Source organism: Amphiprion ocellaris, chromosome 9 (genome assembly GCF_022539595.1).
Source record: "Amphiprion ocellaris isolate individual 3 ecotype Okinawa chromosome 9, ASM2253959v1, whole genome shotgun sequence".
Taxonomy (NCBI): domain Eukaryota; kingdom Metazoa; phylum Chordata; class Actinopteri; family Pomacentridae; genus Amphiprion; species Amphiprion ocellaris.
In genome coordinates, this window is record NC_072774.1 from 14,525,643 (window position 1) to 14,547,382 (window position 21,740).

Here is a 21,740-nt window from a genome sequence, read left to right on the forward strand (position 1 = left end):
CCCAGCAAACCAGTCGGCCCTCAACATACTTCCCCTAGTGCAACACAAATGAATTTGCTCCTATAGAATAAAGGTAACATATGCACTCCCTCTGACACAAGCCCCAGTTTAATTTATTCTAAATGTTTTCCACTGCGGCACTTGTTTGACAGTGAACATGGCCTGCCTTGATTCATGTGTGCCATTGAATTCTCAATGTCCTCATTTGTGAGGTAGTTTTCTGGCAAACATTTGTCCACAGTGTTATTAATGGGTTTGTGGGGAAGCCGAGCATGAAGCATGGCGTGTGGACATTTTGTGGTGGAGTGTTGCCATTACAGCACCGACTTCGTAGAAGCAGTTTAGGTCATTGAGAATGACTGAACGGTAATCTGAGGCCAACATTAAAGCAAACAGAAGAATCTTTTGGCAAGTAAACAAATACGGTAACTCACAAGTAAACAATCGCTCTGAGATCCCATTACCCCTGTGACTGAGATCTCAAAACCTAATGGATTTCCCTCTGAAGTCACAAATCACAGCTCCTGCCAAGAGGGTTTAAAGTGTCTTAATGACATATTTGTGGTCTAGGGGAAGCAATGTTAACACTCCTAACATTCTGTTGAGTGGTGAAATGAGTAATAAGCAGTGATAACATCCCAAACAATGTCCTTTTCTCTGAGCTTCTTTAAGTGATGACTTAGAAACGTTGTTACATTTCTGTACCTGTAAACCTTTGGGCTACTATGGTATCAAGGGATTAGACCAAAAGAGCATCAGGCTCTGTAGCAGATCTGGCAGCTCGGCTTGTTCTGATCACAACCTGTTTTTTTGTTTTTTGGTTTTTTTTTTTTTTGGTAATAAGTCCATTCCCTTGGCCACAAGGCCAAATGGCTGCTCAGAGTGCTTTTGTGAAGGAAGCAGGAAGGCTAAAGAAACTATCTCTAATTATGGCTGAATAGACTTTGGTGGTAGGCTATGAAATTAAAAATATCAACACCATACTCGTGGATAATTTAGTCTATAAATTGCAAGAGGCTGCAGTTTTGTCTCAGAGACAGATCAGTTTTTTAGGCAGTTTTCTTTCCTGAAGCCATGTTCTTGTAAGTCCCTGCCCTGTAAACCAATTTGCATGTCAGCACAAATTCTAACTTGTTTTATTCAAGCAAAGCAAATGTTTATAATTAACCTGCATCAGACACACACACACACACACACACACACACACACACACACACACACACACACACATTTTTAAAACTTTCATGCTCTTACAAAAATGACTAAAAAAAAGCTTCTTTCCACATCAGTTATGATTTAGATCTCAATGTGTTCATTGTTTTTTTTTTCCTGCCGAATTGTGTAACTTTGGTTGTAAAGCATTGCTTTGTTGGTTAAGTGATATTTTTATGACTCATGATGTTGTGCTGTTTCCTTTATGCAAAGCCTGTGTATTATAGTAATGATATATGCTCTGCATTATTAATTTTTAGCCAGAGGCGAGCACTTGCACTGCATGAGATGCTGGCAGCATGCAGCAGCACAGATGCAGAGAGGAAAATGCTTACCACACCAAAATCTGTGTTTTACCTCAGAACTGTCTTGCAGAATTAGAGAGGAAACCTGGGGATAATAAACAGATCCCCTGCTTTATTTACAGCTTTGTTAGCATGACTTTAAACCCCAGTGAATGCAGACTTCCTGACTGAAAGGCCAGTTCTTCAAACCTCTCTTCCCAAGTATACTTCCTCAGTTCAATGCTGACTGCTGTTAGATTGATTGAGCCCAGCGTGCGAGGTTGTCTCCCTGTGGGAATAAAATTGTGTTATTCCCTTTGACTTGGAAAGCATGCATCCACCTACTCGGCCATTTGCCTTGTTGCTGGATAAACCTTCTGGTCAATAATTGTAGTATTCATTGTGCAGATTAACAATAAAAGGCTTGATTAAAAAACAAACCATGTCATTTGAGACAATAAAGAAAAGAGAACAGAGGAAGGAGGTGTCACCTCGGCTGTTGAGCTGCACAGTAATTGGTCTTGGGGCTCTTTCACGGTCGGAGGGAAAGAAGATTGCTTCATTAAAGTTCCTCTTCTGATAACCGCAGCAGCCACACTGATAGAAAAGAAGATCTTAACTGAATGACGGTGCTATTAGGGGGAAAAAAGTCCCTGCGGGGAATGAACTGGAATGGCGAATAATGCAGATAATGGTTTTATTTGTGCTTAGCGGTATTCACAAGCTCCAAAACATACTGATTCACATTCAATTACTGGTTTACTTTCCTGTTTTATTTATCAGACCCTTGGTGCAGTTTTTGGCTCAGACAGCTATTTACCTGCTACCATAAACAGCTTGCTGCGTGCCGGGCTGCTTTAGGAGCACACTGGCTTTGTGCTTTGTAGTTTTGCTCTCCCACACATAGTAACGTATTTGATGATTATAATTTCATGTTTTGTTTTGTGACCTTTTATGTTATGTGAAACTAATATTTCACTAATCTGATCTTTCGAATGTAACCTGATCTTTTCAGTATCAGATGCTAAACCCTTTTAGACTTGAAAGGTGGCTGAGTAGTTCTCATTTCAGTGAGCACGCCAGCTGTGGTTAGCTTGGAGTCATGCCGATTACGTTGACTTCCTGTAGTGACCAGTTTTTACAGTGGTTAAAAAAAATCCATAGAAACCTTTCAAACCTTTCATGGTTGCTGTACACTTCTTGAAAATGAAAAGATGTGGGGAAGAAAAGAAACCTTTCATACCATTTCTGCTGCACTTCACTATTCTCAGTCTATATGCTCCAGATATATAAATGCTCCCCCCACCACAAAAATCACTAAATATAACTAAATGCATCAGTTACAGCTATTGTTTGCGATATTTAGCATAGCATCTAAAGTCTTTTAGGCATTCTTGCATTTGTAAAATCAGTATCAGATACAAAAGGTGAAAGAATTTTTTAGAAAGGGTGTGAATCTTGACAGTTTTCTGAGAAAAGAGGTGGAACAACTGCAGTTTTTCATTGTGGCTGCCTCATAAGGACAGAAAATTCACAGATTGCCCAACATCATATCACAGTTCACATGACTGATGACAGTTACATGGTTCTATTTATATAACTCAAGGGACAAATAATGATTTAAGTCCCTATCCAGGAATTGATTAAATCCTTCCAAATTTATCTCTGTTTTAAAATGACATTTTTTTCCCTCGAAAATCATCCCTTCCTGCCTTTAAATGGCTTAGATGTAACTCAACACCATTGCCTCCTTTAGAATGTGCAAATCTATAAAGTTCACACCACACACAACACCTCGAACACACCAGCTCTTTAAGTTGACAGGATTTGTTCCTTTGGTTTGTCATGTATGAAATCTAGAAAATCCGAATCCATGTTTTTAAGACTGTCATCGTTGTGCTGCAGTTTCAAGGGAGAAATTCTCAGGATAGGTGTCGACTTCTTACTTCACTCATGATACATCTATCTAGCATATAGAAAACACCATATGGACAGGTTAAAAAGGTTAAAAGGGTCTTTAAAATGAAGTCTGCTGTGAATTGACTGCTGCCAATGCGCTACACAGTCTGGCACTGGCATAGCAACTAATCAGAGAGACCACCAAAGAAGTGGTCTTTGAAGCCTGACCAGCAAACTCTTTGGACCTGCTTTACTGACAGTGATGAGAGGATTTGTATATTGTTTGTCTGAATGACGGTTTGTCTTAGACTCTATCATCACATCCGGTCTTTACAAGCACACCAACGGTTTGTTCCTGCTCTTTCCCTGTCATGGTTTTGACTCTCCATTTTTGTAATAGCAGTTGTTTGCAGTATTTTCTTTGAGATCAGAACTCAGATTTATTCTGGGCTGACATTTCAATTTGAATTGGGATGTTGACTCAATGAAATCAGTTTGAATATCTTTAAATAATTTCCTCGTAAAGTAAACTATTAAGTCTTTTTCCCTACTTGAAAATTTGGCCAGAGTAGATGAATTTACTTTGCCTGATGAATTCACCTGTGAGAGGCTCAAGCCTATCTCATGGCTATCTCTCTTTCATTAACTTAACTTGATCCTTGATGTCTGTGGGAATTATCTCTGGGTGACAATAACCATGAGATAGGTTAGCGATGTTGTGGAGATTAGCCCAGTTCTTATGCTGCTAGATAATAGGGTATCTTTTGGCATTGACACCAATCTGCAGATTGCTCTGTCTATAAAATATGGCTATATGGATGATTAAATGGGCAAGGGACTCTGATCTCACATACTGTGCTGTATCATAGCAAGGAAAGGTCATTGAATATATATATATGGAAATATTACTGCTTTCTGAATAAGGAGCACAGCTTGGATAGTTTCTAGGAAGTGAGAATGAAATGTAAAAATGACAAAGTAAGCCTGTGGTACAATGTCCTCTTTATATACCTTGAAGAAACTGTTTTCTTAACCTTCCTGCTCTGTAAGCTGTCTCAGTGAAGTCTTCAGATTTCAAAGTTTCTAATCTTTCTTAGCCTTGTGAATGCTGATGAGGTTTTTGTTAAGGTGAAGCACTGAACAAGGTCAGAGTGAGATGCAATTGCTCGCTCTTTCTCACAGGTACCACAAACATGACTTTACGACTGAATCGTGCTCACTACACACGCAGAGGGATCTGAACGGTTGTTTCTATTGAAAATAAGAAGCATCGGAGGAAAGAACAACCCTCTAAGAAAAGAGAGCAGTGAGAATCTGGTTAAACACTATTTTGGTGCTCTGTTGTTGAGGAAGCAGCACAGCTGTCAAAGTGGGTTTTTACTTGACTGTAATCTCAAAGGACAGGGCAGTGGCAAGATTTTCACGGACACCCGCACACTAATGTATCCCAGACCCCTGAAACAAATGACCCAAATATTCACTGAATCAAGGCATTTGGCTGACAGTGCACTGCAGATGTAATGTTATTTACACAGAGGTTATTGTTATTTCAACCTACAACAGAGATCTTAAATAGCACTGTTAGAGTAGTTAACGGCATGTATTATCTGTCTGCATGAAGAGAAGATTGTTTTTTCCACAAAGAGAGAGAAAGACAGAAGTGAAAGGTAATATTTATCTCTATTTCAGGGCCAGCTGTTGGATTATTCCGGATTTGTTCTTTGTAGCACCTTTACTGACTTCACATTGATCCTGATTTTGTGAAGCACCAAACGAGCATGATGAGACAAAAACTTAACATAAGAAAATATGAGCCTGTTGGTTTAAAGTTGCACTTGCAGAGGTGAAATTTACATAACGCCTTGATTACCCACTAATTACTGTGAATTCCATGTGTCAGCTGGAGAGCGTAATATTTTGCACAGCTATTAACCAGGGTCAAGAAATCAGAAGACATTTAATTCCTGACATTATCGCGCATTAATTACAGCTCGGTGAATAGAATCTCATACAAACACTTGAAGCTATGAAACTGCGGATGAGTTGACATGACTCAACTCGAGCTTCTTGCCACACTGCTCACCTCTCCCAAACTAAAAGCTGAGTGAGAGACTGTCAGATCCTGAATGAGCTGGCCCTCAACCAGCTGCAACAAAGCACCCCAGAAACACCCGAATCGGTGGGGGGAGGAGGTCTCCAAGCAACAGCCAGCGGTGGCATGCACATTCAGCTATTGACTTGGCCTTTATCCACAGCCCTAGTGCGGTTGTCAGATCCCCTACAGCAATCTCGCTGCTGAGTGAGGACCTCTGCCATGGCTGCTCAGCTCTATCTTTCCATCATGTCTAAGTTATTATTGCTGCTACTAACTCATCAGCCTCAGAAGAAGTGAGCATCTGCTTCTGTTGTAGATGCTTGGGAATGGAATAGTCTGATTTTTCTTTCCCCATGGTGTCAGGGAAGCTTTTGAGTAGCGTAGCGGTAATGACAATGTTACCTTGAGGTGTGTGTAGCACAGAAATGTAAGCCTAAGTTTCACAGAGGGAATATTGCCTTGAGCAAGTAAAATAAGCTGTCTTTGGGGTTCTTTCAGCAGCAGAAATGTATAAACAAAGTATTGTAGTGCTGGAGAGTCGTCCAATTCATTCATCAGCCACATTTACCAGGATCCACAGCCTTTATCAATCAGTCAGAGTCAAAGTGTATAATTAAAAGCAAAAAGGGGCTTGTAATCAAAAGCCACATAGGCTCACAAGTAAAGGTGAGTGTGTGTGCGAAATGAATAGTTTGTAGAATGTGTCATCTGACTCCATCTGAAGATTCTAAACAGCTGTACTCAAAGATGGGGTGAAAAGCAAACGAATGAGGCCTGATTATAGTTCAGATAAAGGCAGGGACAGACACAACTGCTCAGCCAATTATGAATAATATTTGGGTGTGACCACTTGTACCAAGTTGAACAATGTCTCTTCTAGTTGAAATCAGTTAGTGTTGACATTCAGCAGATAAGATCATTTAATAGTGTGTGAGTGCATGATGTCACTCTAATCTCTAGTCTGTAAATCCAGTTACTGCTGGGAGATTTCTCTTTTACATTTGATATTTGCGACTGTCTTCAAAGATATACCAGTAAATTAACAGCTTTACATTACATGCCTCTCCATCCAACACAGTGCATGTGGGACAAACCAGTTCTTAACTGGGGCTTGTCTAGTCTTTGTAGATGTCAGTCAGTCCTCAGACACATTTTTGTGCAGTCTTACCTCAAAAGCCTTCATAATGTTGCACTTGTAATTAGGGCTGCCACTAATGACGAATCGATGAATCGCCTGGGCACGATACGTCATCAAAATTGGAAGTGAGCGCGCAATGCAACAGCAATCACCGTCCGAGCGGACCGCGTAACACGGACGGACATCCGCGCCGCATCGCACATATATTATATATGCACGATGCAGCGCGGCCAACCGCGCTGTATCGACGTATCGTGCTCAGGCGATTCATCGGTTCGTCTTGAGTGGTAGCCCTACTTGTAATGTGACTAATGTGTGTTAAGTTTCACCCCAGCTTACTTTCTCCCTCCCACCCATCTGGCTAATCACTGCCTGTAGAGAGTGTACTGACACCCTGAAGCAGAGCTTTGTAGTTGTTGTCACCCTTGTGCATGGCGGCATGTGCCAAAAGTGACGTTGTTTCTGCTGGCGCACAGTGCACTTTAGTGTCATTTTGACAGCTCGTGCACCTCCCAAGTTTTTATCCTGGTGTGCACAGCTCTGCACATACGCAAAGTAGGCAAGCTGGAGGCACTATTATCCATCAGTGAAGAAGCAGAGGGATTCCCAGATGGCACAGAACCCATAGAGGGAGATTGCAGCAACAATTGGAAAAGATAAGACATTTAGCAGAAAACTGTGGATCCTGTTTGACTGACATCCTTCCTGTACATTACCTCTTCTATTTCTATTCCAGCAGTGTAGATTGAATTTTCATCGGCATGGACACATATCATTTACGAGGAGACTGCAGAAAGTCAAGTGTGCCTCAAGCAAGAATATTAAAGATTGTGGCGCTGTGTTGATGTCACAGTTTCTGTGCGCAATGATCAGTGCCTCCAGCATAGTGATGGCCGAAGGCTGCCTTTTCTTTGAGAGTGGAACAGCCAGATACCAGAACACTTCATAGCAGTTTGTAATACTCAGAAACAGGATTTTACGACTCATAACGGTAACCACTTTACCTTTTATCAAATCAGTCGTGGTTCACATTACAAAGTATTTCCATCAGGAATGTTTGTGTTTCTGGAGAATTTTCTGTTGGCACACCCAGTTTGTCATCATTCAAATGTATGAGAGGGCTGTGATTCTTCATACAAGGCTGAAGTCATTCTGAATGTGGTTCTAGACAACTGGTCAGCTGAATAATGGTTGGGATCTTGAAGCCATAAGTTACTTTTACATGTGCTCATTCTATGCCGATTAGGTATTTAGCAATGATACAAGAAGTAGTCATATCTATGGTATCTTTGCTTTGGCTTCTAATCATACCTAAATCTAGGAGATCTGTCTGCATTTATTTAAAGACTGACATGCTAATTAAGCAAATTTACCACCAAATCAAAGACTTCTGATAGCTATTTGTCAGCTTCTTCAAGTAGATCATTTATTGGACAGAGATTTGGCAACATGACATCTTCTCTCCAAACCTATTCAGTTTGTGTCAAATCACAGTGGGAACACTGAATTTGTCTGCTCTGATTTAACTTCAGTTAAATAGCACAGTAGAAAAATGAAGGGACAGCTAAATATGGGCAGCAGCTCATAATGTGGTTTGCCCTCACTTTATATTGTTATGACAAGCACAAACTGCTGCCTATCAGGTATCAACATCTGTCTCTGTATGCCTATAAATCTTTCTATTTTGAGGCCATTTCCTTTAGTTGCTTGGTTAGATGTTGCTCTCTGTCCAAACAAAATGCAACACAGTTTGTTTGGAGGAGAAACAAAGCCTGCAATTTGAGGGTTATTTGGTTCCTTTTGAAAATGTTCAGGTTGCACTGTTTGTGCCTGCCAAAACAAATGACACTGGTGTTAATGTTCCATAGTAAGTATTAATTTTACTGAGATAATTTACAAATCTAACAGGGACCAGCACAGTACCCGCACATCCTTTTGTTATTTTATTTTCATTATTACAAAAAAAATCCAAGGTTTTATTTGTGCCTGAAACAACAGACTGGAGAATTTCTTATCAACACTGTATTCTGATGTAATTCCCCAATGGACAAGTAATCATAATTAGCTAATTAAAGAAAGCTTAAGAGTCGGGCAGTGTGAAAGAGTGGCAAAGTAGCTTAGTGGAAATTTGTGTGTGTTGATACTGAAGGAGGAAGGAAATGTCTTATGTCTAATTTCTATTTGTGGAGAATGATCTATTGTCAAGGGCATGCTCAGAGCCAGATGCAGCTTTTAACAGTTTGCCATTTGAGGCTATTACACAGTCGCTACCAGGAAATGTCTGTCTGGCATTATTGGTTAAAATAAAAGTGAACAGTGATATTACAGCCATGAGTGAGAGAGAACGCTGTGTGTCTGCAGTTCACATTTGTAAGCACATCTGCCAGCAGCTAAGGGTTGGCGTTAAACACCATCCCTGGTAATTACATGAAATCGGAGGGATTGTTCATTGTCCCAGGCTTTGTGATCTGGACATTGTCCCGGTCTCTTCCTGGCTCTATGCCAGATCAGGGTCTTACCACAAACAACAACGGGGGAGGGAGCCCTTAATATGGAAATGGCATTAATTACTGGGCCTATACAACAGATGTGACCTTCAGCCTCCACTCAGCATAAATACTCATCTCATGAAGAAAAAACTGGCTGCAATATTAAATCATTTTGCACGGCTCAGCCTATAAATACCTTTTTTTTCATACAGTAGCTCTTTTCTTTTTATGCAAAAGATTGTTTGCATTTTTGGTTTTACTGAACACTCAGATACTTATTTATACAATAACATTAGTGTGTGTCAGTATGTCAGAAATGCTTCAGTTCTTCAACTCCCAATAGGGGACAATCCAATCTTCTTATCAAAATTTTGAAAGATGATGTTAATCCTACTAAAATAGCCTTGAACTAAAAACTCTCAAACCTCCACGGCTTCAGCTTTCCCCAAATCTCCATCATTAACTTGTCACAAGCCAGCATTTACCGCCTCAGCTGCTCTTTCCCCCAAATCTCTGTCAGCCCGCTGGCAGTTTGAACACCAGGATGTCGATTACAATGGGCTGTGCTGATTAACATATTAACCAGTCTTTTGTTTCAATTTTCCAGCGCCGGCCCCAAAGGAGACAATATCTACGAGTGGAGGTCGACCATCCTGGGGCCTCCAGGCTCCGTGTACGAGGGAGGGGTCTTCTTCCTGGACATTGCCTTCACACCAGACTACCCTTTCAAACCCCCCAAGGTCAGCAGCCTGAAGACATAACTGTTAAAATATTTGGATGTTTGAGTACACAGACAACATATCAGCTTCACACTGCAATACACAGGCTGTGAAAGGAATGGAAGTGAGGAGAATACATCTGACTCATTTACTTGATCTGGAAAAGTTGGGAGGCTGAGTTACTCTGGAGCTAAGATTGGACTATAGTGGTGCACACAGCATGACCACACATTTCCTTTCATTATAGACACACAGTCCTGTAATATTTTATTTTTGTGCAGAATAGTTTGCAGTTACTCATGGCCACATGGATTGTCATGACCAACAGGAACAAAGCAACATCTATACAATGAGATGAAAGGTGCTAAACCACTTTTCTCTGTGGGGTTTTCATTGTACGAACCACCATTCACATTGCTTTGTCATTGCTGTTCATCCATTATGGCCATGAAAATTTAGATACCCTTTAAATCTGATTTGTTCTTATGTTAAGTATATATATTTTTAGTATCAATCGCTGTTGAACAAGAATAGTTGATAATACAAAGATGCACTCTTGGCTAAAGTGCACAGCCTTGTCTGCTTTCCCATCGTAGCAACTAAATAGTTTGTCAGGACTGATTACCATTAACTTACATTATATGGTGCTCAATTTTTGGTAGGGCCAAGGTTTTCCCAATGTCAGCTGGTTGACAGTTTGCAAACTGGAAGTTTTAACGCACTGACTTTCCTTAGTTTGTCTCTAATTATATTTTGAACACACCTAAAAATATAAAACAGAACCGAACAAAAAAACCTACACTGTCTGATTTTTCAGTTTTTCATTGGAATTGGTTCGTAAATATAATAAATACATGTATATTTCTCAGGTAGGGTTTCTCCTGTGCAGAGGAATTTCTTATGCCCCCCTAAGTGTGGTGGTGAGTGTAGAACTTCTATGAGTTGAGATTCAAATCAATGTTGATTAAACATCCGGTATGTGAAAAGTGAGGAAATTGAAAAATAAACCCACCTAAATGTTGTTAAATTGTTTGTTACAAATGTATTCAGTTTATAATCGCTTAAGACAAAGTAAATATGGAAATCTTTCCATTTAAGAAGCTGTAACATGCAAATGTTTGGCAGTATTGCATGTAAAGTGAAGTCGACCATTAAATGATATTCATACTAGCTGATGTTCAGCAGTAGTTAATTTTGTCTTCATCAACTGGTGTGACAGGGAGTGATGAGGGGAAATGCAGTACCGTGGATTGACCCACGTTAAGGGGAATTCCAACAAAATAGCCTGTAATAACTAAAAACATTAATTCTTCTTCTTCTTCTTTTATTTCTAAATCATACCGTTTCCTTGTGTTTCTTTGACCCAGCGCAAGTCTGTGGCACAAAGGGACAAGCTCATATAGAAAGGATGAATCAATAAATGGACGGATGCATGTGACTGTGTACATTGATGATGGTGTTGTGTGAGAAAATAAAGAATCAGTTGGAGAAAGTGATGATAGTAGAGCACTTAAAATTACACTGGTGTCTGTAGTACAGAAACTTTTATGCAGTTGTCTGACTCAGCTGCTTTACAGCTTGGTTTGCACTTTTTCTGTGCTGTTGTTCGATGAGAAATGTTGTGAGTTGAGGTGAAAGTCTGGGTTGTGCTAGATCCTGACCTGTTCATGGCTCATCTAGTGAAGGACACCTTTTCTTGTTTTATGTGGTGTTGTCTGCAGAGGACTTTAGTGATTGAGTGGAAGTTGTTACTTAACACACAGACTGTCAGGGACAATCTCCTGTTAGTTTGCAGTGTACTCGATTACCCTTACACTTGGCCTTCATTTTCTCTCCTCTGTTTCTCTCATGCACATCCCTCCATGTGCTTGCTTTCCTTCTTCTCTCCCTCTTTCTCGTTCTTTGTGCTGTGTAACCACCAGCTCTGTGTTTGACAGCAGACTCAAACAAATCCACAGGCTCTGGCCCAGCTTTCTGTAGCTAGCGGGGCTTGAGTGTTTCCGCCCCCTTCAATACCTCCTACCCCTCCAACACACTGTGATCTGCAGCCAAACCCCCCTGCACACACACACACACACACACACACACACACACACATACACACACACTAAACCCTTCGGCCTGTAGCTGCCATACGGTCCCTCACTATAGAAATGCTCCAGTGAAACTCAGTTGCTGAATGCCCTCAGATCTGAGGCCTGGGAATTCTGGATCCACAACCTGACCCTTGCTTTCAAAATCTCAAGGCTCTGTAAGCGAAATAAGAGTCCTATCACTTGGTCTGACAAGTTCACCAGGTGGATGCATTTTTGCCTCTGAACCAGAGCCAAGAGAGGAGCACTGTGTTTGCAGAGGCGGTGGAGGTGGAGGGGTTGGTTATTTATAACGTCCTGTGTTGTGTGGTTTTTGAAAATGCCAAGACTCGTTAGAGATTTCCTCTGGAGGGTTGGGGTCAGGACGGCCAGATGTTGGTGATTGGAGCAGCAGGGCAAACTGAGGTGTCAAGAGTCAGGACCAAACAGATGTGAAGCTCAAATCGAAGCCGAGACATCAGACCTAAACCAGTGGTAGGAGGCTGTTACATAGTACAAGGTTTCTGAGAGAAATATGTTGTTACATGTTATAGGTCACAGTTGGAGAATGTGTGGTTGGGGAAGACTGTGACAAGGAAAGCAAGTAATTGACACTTGAGTGGAGGATTCCAATACTCCAAGTGACAACAAAACTGTTATTGTTGTGATGCTTTGATTTTACACCATGCTGCCCTCTGTTGGTCAGACTGATTGAATAAAACATCATAAGAATTATCATGTACAATCTCAGAGTAGATGCTAAATATACAAGCTATTTTAAATTCATCAAAACTATGTGAAAATAAAGCCTGTATAATAGTATTCACTGCAATGAAATTATGTCTATTAAATATACTGTGTATTTGTGGCTACATGCACAGCCAGCAGCAGTGACAAATGGTTTAAAATGGCCCTCAGTGGAGCAATCAGGCACAGCCATTATACTGGTACTGATGCTTATACATCAGTGTTAATGTGAATAAAGGAGAAACAGGAGGTGAAAACCCACAGCAGCTTTAACCGTCCCCTCTGTCTCACCTATTATTACTTCCAGTTGTAACAAGATTCTCAAAGTGGCAGACTGCACAGCAAGTTATTGTTCTGTAAGGATTTAAAACTCATCTCCTTGAGACAATCAATCCCATTTTTAGTTTTTTAACTCCTCTACTGTTAACATGTTGTTAGCTGAGGTTTTAACAGATTGTTCATTATCCTCTTTTTAACTCTTTAGTTTCTCTGTAGGTTGACGCTTTCTGTGATTGTACAAGTGTAACAAGAATATTACTGTGCATCCATAAAGCGGAGACTCTGTTGGAAGTTGTGAAATAAATGTAAGCTAATTTTATGCATTGTGTCTTAGGAATTGCTCAAAAACACAAGAAAACAAATCATTTTAAAAGTTGATTTGTGCAATTTCTAAAAGCAGGTTATGCTTGCAGAACAGGAAGATGCATCATCATTCTTAGAGATTACGACTGGTAATGAATATAATCTTAGACAGCAGCCTGAGTATAAACCTCAAGAACAAATAAGTTATGGAATTTTATGTATAATTTTCCAGCTTCATGAGATCCCAATGGAAAACTTCAGGAACCATCTCTCATCTCAAAAACACAACACATCAAAGAATCCAGTGGAGCGGCTCAGTGGCTTTTGATGAGGGGTGCTGTTAGCTGAGATCAGTATAAGCATAACGATTCCCTGGTTAATTTAAATAAAAAGCGAAATTTATTTAGAGCTGCAATGTAAAACATGATTTTTATTTTTTTACTTATCGATTAACCTCCTGATTATTTTCATATGATTTGTGATTTGTGCGATTTCTAAAAGCAGGCTATGCTTGCAGAACAGGAAGATGTTTACACTGTTAAAATGAATAAATGAGGAATTAAAAATTCAGCAGTGTATTTTAACACAACTGTTCTTACATGAAACCAGAAATCTGGATGATTAAACAGACAGCTTTGCCTTTAACAATGCCTCTTTGTGTTTTTGAGCTGAGAGAAAAGAAACAAGAAAATGGGAAGTTGATTTATAAAAAATCTCCAAATGATGGATCTCATAACAATTTTTATCAGCACGTTTTATTAAATATTTTATTTAATTTTATTAAATATCGCTCATGATGGTGTGCCAGCATGCATAAGACCAGGACCCTGGAACTGGCTCCCCTAAATATAATGTTGTCAATTGCATGTGTGCTTTTCCTGCACTGGCATGCCAAAATGTCTGCTGTGAACCAGGTCTCCATTCTCTCCATTAAATATAAAGCTGTAGACAGTAAGCTTAGCACAGAGACTAAATAGTGTAAAGACAGCCCAACGGCTTGCGTGGTTCTGTCCAAAGGTGATAAAGTCTACCCACCAGAACCTCTAAAGGTCACTAATTAGTACATTAAAGCTCTCTTTTTCTAGTCTCTACATACACTGAGGTTTAAAAAGTATTTTTTTCCCTTTATTGTTGTTATAAATGTGCAATCCACTAGTTAGCATCTGCTTGATGATGACAAGACACCAGGAAGCTCTTTTCAGTTTCAGTGTATTTATTTGAAAAAGGACAATGTGCAATAATCAACATTCAAATAAATGTAAATTTACCCTAATTAGCCAGAAGGTCCATTTTCATCAGGGATCTCTTTGCCAGATGTTGTTTGGCATCCAAGATGTATAATTATAGCACAATATGTGCAATAGTTTTACATTTGAATAAAAGCTTATATGGTTTTGTTAAGTACTCAAATATGTAGATCTATTAATGATTGAGTTACATGAAAAGAAGCTCAAATGTCAAAATATTCCAAATATTTATTACTGATTAATTATTCAAATTTTCTTTCTGTTGTTTTTTTTTTTTTTTTTTGTTGCGTTTAAGCATTTATGGACCTGTAAATATTTGTTAATTATTTATCCAATACAGTATTCTGTTTCTGAGGAATTGGTTCCAGATAAATGTTGAGTAGGCAACACTTGAGAACATTCTGCATTCAAACACCTACATTTCTAAACTGCAGTGTTTTTGTGTGTGCAGGTAACCTTTCGCACGAGGATCTATCACTGCAACATCAACAGTCAGGGGGTGATCTGTCTGGACATCCTGAAGGACAACTGGAGCCCCGCCCTCACCATCTCCAAGGTGCTGCTGTCCATCTGCTCCCTGCTCACAGACTGTAACCCAGGTAGGACACAGCATCTTAATGCATGCAGTTTGTTTAATACTGTTTATTATTAGTGTCAAGTAGATGGGGGCTGGAGGGCCTGAGTAGAAAGCAAGTGAGATAAGTATTTATGTGTGGCAGATCGATTTCATTCTTCCTTCTCTGCTTTGAATGTAACATTTATTTTTACTTGAAAGCTCCATTTCAAGCTGAGACAGTCAGCATTATGTTTGAAGACTATTAATGGTATATTAAGTAAGTCACGACCAATTCAAATACTCAGCGTTTCCCAAGGCTGTCTAACACTGACAGATCTTTGGCACAGCCTCTGGCCGAAAGTTGGAAATAACTAAACCACATATTCACAGGCGAAAAGAGCAAGTGACCCACAGTGTTTAATAAAAACAAATATTATCACAGAAGGTACTGTAAGAAAATAACAGACTCTGTTAAAGCACCATATTCCACTGTTAAGCAGCTGAAAGTGTGAACAGATGGGAGGGGAATTAGTACAGGCAAGAAAACTCAGGACCTTGTGAAGAAAATGGGTATTTTTGTGCTGTCTAACATGCAGTAAGTTAGTGCGTGTAATAGAAGTCACTTTTTACAGGGAACAGACTTTGCTACTTGATGGGTTTATATTAGTTTTACATGTTTCTTTAGCTCTTTTGACTCAGTCTCTATAAAGCCCCTGCTGCTCCTCTTTACATTTACCATATTTAACTGGTTAGTGAGTTGAATTTGAGACAATATAATCAGGTCTACTGAAGGTTCGCATAATAAGATGAAAGCTCAATCTGTCCCCCAGAAAACACTTCTTACAGCCTGGACTGGTAGATGAAACTGAATAGCATTTATGTTGAATGAATGAATATTTTATTTTCATGTCATTTACATTGTCTGTCCCTTGTGGGACTCTTTACACTCATTAACTAACAACAAACCAAAGATTCCAGCATGTCAACCACCATCATCTAAAGACTGCATCATCCAGACATAAAAATAACCCAAGACTCAGTCAAACATAGAAAACACACCTTATATAAATAATGCTGTGTAAGCAAATATACAGGCACACAGCCCAATACAGCTAAGATAGAAAACACAAACCCAGACAAGACAAATACTCCATCTGCACCCATTAATATCATTAACACCCATACCAGCATTTTATATTCAATCTAATACATATCTAACAGTCAACAGTCCATACTCAATAGAGTCACTTCTTCTCTCATGTGTTCCTTTTTCTTGATTAGTTCTGGGTAATGTGAATATTTTACAGATGTATACATTGCCTGAATTTGAACATGAAAACTATACTTTCAAATAACAAATTTACTCCAAGTGCCATGTGAAAGCTAATTGTATTGTTGTTTTGTTGTATTCTCATTATCTGATTAGTTTTCACATTGATCTGATCTGAATATCTGCATTAGTTCAACAGACTTTGTGGACTTTATTGGTCGACATTTCCACTTGCTGGCTGAATTTGTATCCACAGAATAGTGTCATGCTGTGCAGATTGTATTTACACCTGAGTGATCTCAGATCTCCAGTCTGAAAACGTTCCAGTCATAATGTTTTCCTTTAAACCTGCATTAATATGCACACATCCTCTCTTAGATAAAACATCCAGTTACAGAATGGCAAGTTAATGTTCAGTGTAAGTACAGTCTGTATCTGTGTAAGACTGGCTCATCCTGATCATCTCTGAATCTAATTCGACCAGTGTCATTCATTGCTCATAACTGGTTATAGGAAATCATTGATTACTGTTCAAAGTATTAGCAGTAGCTAGCAGATCTACCCTATGTATCATGCTCGTCTCTGGCATTACTCCCATTAACCTGAGACACCAACTCCCTCTGCCCCGACTAATTCATTTGCATAATGAGATCCAATCACAGTGCAGCAGAATGGAGATGGTGGCAAAGCTTATTATTACTGAGAAAGCTGTAACTGCAAAGGCGCCTGGATCAGATGTCATTCAGATAATCTAACTAGATACATGTTAAAAGGAGTAAATGGGGCATTTAGAAGACGATCTGTGATTCAGATGTGAACGTGAATGTCACAACACGCAGAACTCCAGTCTCACATCATTTTAAAAATGACAGACTGGGCTTTAAATTCATTTTTAAAGACCTAAATAGCAGAACAATAGCTTGAGCTTGTTGAAGAGCAAGACATTTTAACACCTCTACCACTGCAGTGGTGGAAGTAATTCATGACATTTCCTTCAGTACTCAACTCAAGAACTATTTTGAGGTATTTATACTTAACTTCCATTTTTTCACCACTTCTACTTCAGTACATTTCAAGGAGTAATATTGTACTCATTACTCCTCTATGCTTATTTGGCAGGTTTAAGTTATTGTCAGATGAATTTTACAGGAAGATTTACTAAGTCACTAGAAATAGGATCCAGTTGGGACTCATTGTCACAGATGCGAGTAGTTAACAGTCTCATTAAAAAGTAAATTCCAGTCTAATCTTCACATGGGGTTTCATTTAAATAATTTTTCCAAATGAAAGATCAGAGAGAAGGCCAAAAAAAATGAACATAACTTTGTGATGGTTGATGTAGATGTTTGTTTTCCCTGCTTCCTCTCCCATTAGTCATCTCATGACCCTACACATTTATCTGGTGACCCTTTAGAATAAACTGCCTTCTTCCACCACTGCTCAGATGTACAGACATTTGTTCAGTCTCTTCCTGAGAAGATGCAAATATTTTGGGTCTCTGCTGTTGCTGTTTGTGATTCCTGCCCAGTTGAGAGTGATTCTGCTGTTCTGTGATTTACACGTTCTTTGTGTCTGTCTGTCTTTGTTTGTTTCAGCCGACCCTCTGGTGGGAAGCATCGCTACACAGTACCTGACCAACAGAACAGAGCATGACAGAATAGCCAAACAATGGACGAAGAGATACGCCACATAGACTCCCTGCTGCGGACCACCCCCTCCTTTACCTCCCTCACCCATCACTGAACCTCTCTCTACCTCTCTCACCCTTAGTCTGTCAAAGCACACTCACTAAGTGCAACGGTAAACCTGCCCTCCTGTCGTCCTCCTCTTCCTCCTCCCATTTTATCTACCTTTTCTGTGTAAAAACAACAAAAAAAATCTAACTAAACAAAAAAACATGTCCTTTGTTCCTTGTTGACTTGAAAGCTTCTTTTTTATACAAAGAGTAGATTGGGATTTTTATTTTCCAATATCTGAATGTTGGAAGTATTGTATTGGAGAAAAAACAGAATATTATAATTATCATACGCATTGTCCTCCAGCTATACGGTATGTATTCTCATTTTCTTAGTGGCACCTGGAACAAACATGCAGAATATGCTTTTTACTTTGTTTTCCTTGTTTTATTTTTTTGTTTGTTTTTTTTGGTATTTGTCATCAGTATGTTATCTGCATGGAACAGGAAGATTTGCGTAAATGGATCCTTCATGCTTTTTGACTTCCTCTGATTTTGTTTGTACTGTATGTATTTTTTCAAAGGCTTTTGAGGCAGACCACAAAAGTATAGGTCTGCCTGTGAAAGAGGCAGGACTTGTATATTTACTGGCTACCCGCCACCTCTGCAATTGCAGAGTGGTTTGTTGTGCACTTGTATTACTGAAGCACCCAATAAAACACACTGTGGTTGGCTTGTGAGAAAACGCTCTGCTCTGTCTGCGACTTGTGTTTAACTGCAGCCTCTACATCCTTAAATATTTACTCTTTTTCAGTAATCTTCCGTTTATTCGGTCGCTCACAGCTGGACTGCTCATGTCTCGCACGCATACAAACACACAAGCCTGACTATAAAACAGTCAGAAGCATCAGCTTTAAAATATTTCTTATCAGTCACTGTATCTGCTTCAGCTGGGTGTGGTGCCATATCTTTACGCTTTTATTACCTGCATCAAAGATGTGTGAGGTTTTTATCTGTTACTCCCGAAGTCAGCAGGATATCAAAGAAACTCATCGATGGATCTCAATAGGAGTTTGTGGATAGACGGACCTTTATAAGAAGTGATTTTGTTGTGGCAGTGATCCAGATATGAGATGTTTTCTGTTAGTAGGGAGCTGTATAACAGTTCTGAGGTCATGTTTGTGGAATCATGAGGTTAAATGAGGAAGCGGGAATAATATTTCTATAGACGAAAAGCAAGAAATGGAAGAATTCTTGATTGTATGGCTTTTTCTGGCTTGGTGCCATTCCGGTCATCAGATGTCCTGTGTACCACCACAGGCGAGGACCAATAGAAGGCTACACACAGTATTACTTCCTCACAGAAAGCTATCTGTGGGTTGTACAGGGAATTCATAGTTGTGCTTTTTTATAGTAAATAGTTGAGCAGCCCATGTTCCAGACTGCAGCAGTAAATTTATGCCCAGTGCTGAATTTAATACATAAATTGAAAACTCTGCCTCGTAACTCAAGATTTCACAAAAATGTTTAATAGGATGAAATGATGATGTGATGACATGTCATATACCTAAAATGTCTGCAAAAATTACTTTTCATTATTCACCACCATCCAGTAACTCCGAAACAGAAGGGGAGATGGATGTAAACTGCCACTTGAATGGCTGGTGGCGCACACAACCATGAGGTTATAATTCTACTTTATGCTATGCTTTCAGTACATTTCAAAGCATTTCTTTTGCCATAATAATGTGATAGCATTGTCAGCTTGACATGCCACCACTTCAGACTACACATGACCAAGTTGTTGCCTCTCTGGCTGTTTGATAAACAAAAATGTCCATTATACGAGAGTATAATGTAAACCCAGGCTCCCATGTGATAAATCATACTAACTTGGTTGGTCCCCAGACTTTTCCTGTAGTGCCATGAGCACCATGGACTCATAATATTCATATATCAATTAAAATATTCAACATCTACTGGACAGTTTGGTAGAGATTCTTGGCACCCAGATGATAAAACCTAATGACTATTATGCCATCATAGGGTTGGATTTGTGGTTTAAAGTAAAATTTTTTGACAGCACTTGGAAAACTAATGCCATTCCCATGAGCTTCAAGCTGTTTAGTGCTTATTAGTAGCTGTTATGTTGGGATTATGAACACTGCAAGACCCTACCTGCTAAAAAATGGACTATATTATAACTACATAATTATTTTAACATAAATTTTTAGCTCAAAGCACTGCTCTGCCCAAGTTAGGCCTCACAAACTAAACCTTTACTGCACACATAACTTGATCTGCTGATGTTTCTCTGCCCTGATGGACATCTGTGCAAAAAAGTATAAGAAACACTATCCAATTTCAATAGCAATACCAATTCATGGTAGTTTCCTGATGGTTTGTGTACACATTGCCAAAATATAGCAGTAAAATCTTTCCTGAAACTCTTCCTCTGCTTCTCGATAGGATCCAGTATGCTTTACAGGGATAATAGAAATAATATAAAAATGGCTGAGCTTTGGTGCAGAAAAATTTAAGGTGGTGTTCAAAACAGAAAGAATGTCCCTGATGGGAAAAAAAAAAAAACATTTGTAGTCCTTCACTGAACACAATATGTTTTGGCAGTGTGCCATTTTGGCGTCATAAATTCATCATAACACAAAAGCTTCTAAGCCTTTTCAACTGAACAAGAGCTGAATTGGTCCTTTGCTCGTTTTTTTTTTTTTTTTGTTGTTGTTTTTTAACAGATTCCAGTCAGGAGCCTGAGTAAATCTTCTGATTGGCCAGCGAGATGCAGAAATAATAATGTGGCCATTAGCCTCTAAGACAATAGCCAGGAGGTTGCCTGCCAAGCTGGCTAAGTCTCAGTGTCTGCATTAATTGGTGCTGAAATTACGACAGTGGATGTTTTGTTTATTTTTTTTGCCAAAGATTAGAGGAGAGGATTCTGGTGATGAGTTGCAATCAAAAAAATTGTTTTTGCGAGGACTTAAAACAATGTCATGTTGTTCTTATGGTACATGGGCTTTGTGTAAGATAATGTACGAGAACTATCATTTCATTTAATTGAGAATCATTTTAGAATGGAATTGTTCACACGTTGTACACACTATTTAACTTCAGCTGTGTTGAAACAAGCATTGTCTTTAATGTAAGGATTCACAATAAAAACTATGAAGCATGACTTAAATGTTGAAATGTTCTACTGTCAAAACAACAATTTGATAAAGTGACCCAGTTAACCTTTAAAGCTTGTGCGTCCACCAGTAGGTAACCACACAGAGCACTTCACGGGCCATTAACTGCTCCAGTGCACTGTTTCCACCTTGCAAATCTATTAATGTATCTTTTATTACTAATTGCACTGGATGCAGACCAAATAATGAGGTTTTGAAATGTTGGTTGCACATAATGAAAGCAGAAAGCGCAGACAATTGATGCCCTTTAGCACAAAAACACAAACTATCCTCATTAACCTTTTGAAACTGAAAATGTGCTCTCCTGCTGAATGCAATAAATATTTCCAACTCATTGCCCTATTATTCTAGTACCTCATGAGTAATTCTTACATGAGACGTGGTCAGTTTAAGTGTATTTTTTTAGTTTCTGTGGCTGGTGATGCAGCAGTTTAGTCATAGCTTAAGATAGTAGTAAACAAAGGAGCTCACTTTGCTGATTATCTGCTTTGAATGATGACTGGGGTGACGTGTAGCTACACTTATAATCATCTAATAGAGTGTTTTGAAATATGG

The 21,740-nt window shown here is 39.2% G+C and overlaps 1 protein-coding gene across 1 annotated transcript in view; it reads left to right on the top strand.

Moving 5' to 3' along the window:
* LOC111579336 (ubiquitin-conjugating enzyme E2 E2) overlaps positions 1 to 18,734 on the top strand; it is a 29,456-nt gene extending 10,722 nt beyond the window's left edge. The window contains exons 4-6 of the mRNA XM_023286591.3: positions 9,725 to 9,857; positions 14,936 to 15,083; positions 17,906 to 18,734. Coding sequence (XP_023142359.2) covers positions 9,725 to 9,857; positions 14,936 to 15,083; positions 17,906 to 18,003 — 379 coding nt within the window. The 3' untranslated portion in view covers positions 18,004 to 18,734. The remainder of the gene's footprint in view (positions 1 to 9,724; positions 9,858 to 14,935; positions 15,084 to 17,905) is intronic.
* The last annotated feature ends 3,006 nt before the right edge of the window (positions 18,735 to 21,740 follow it).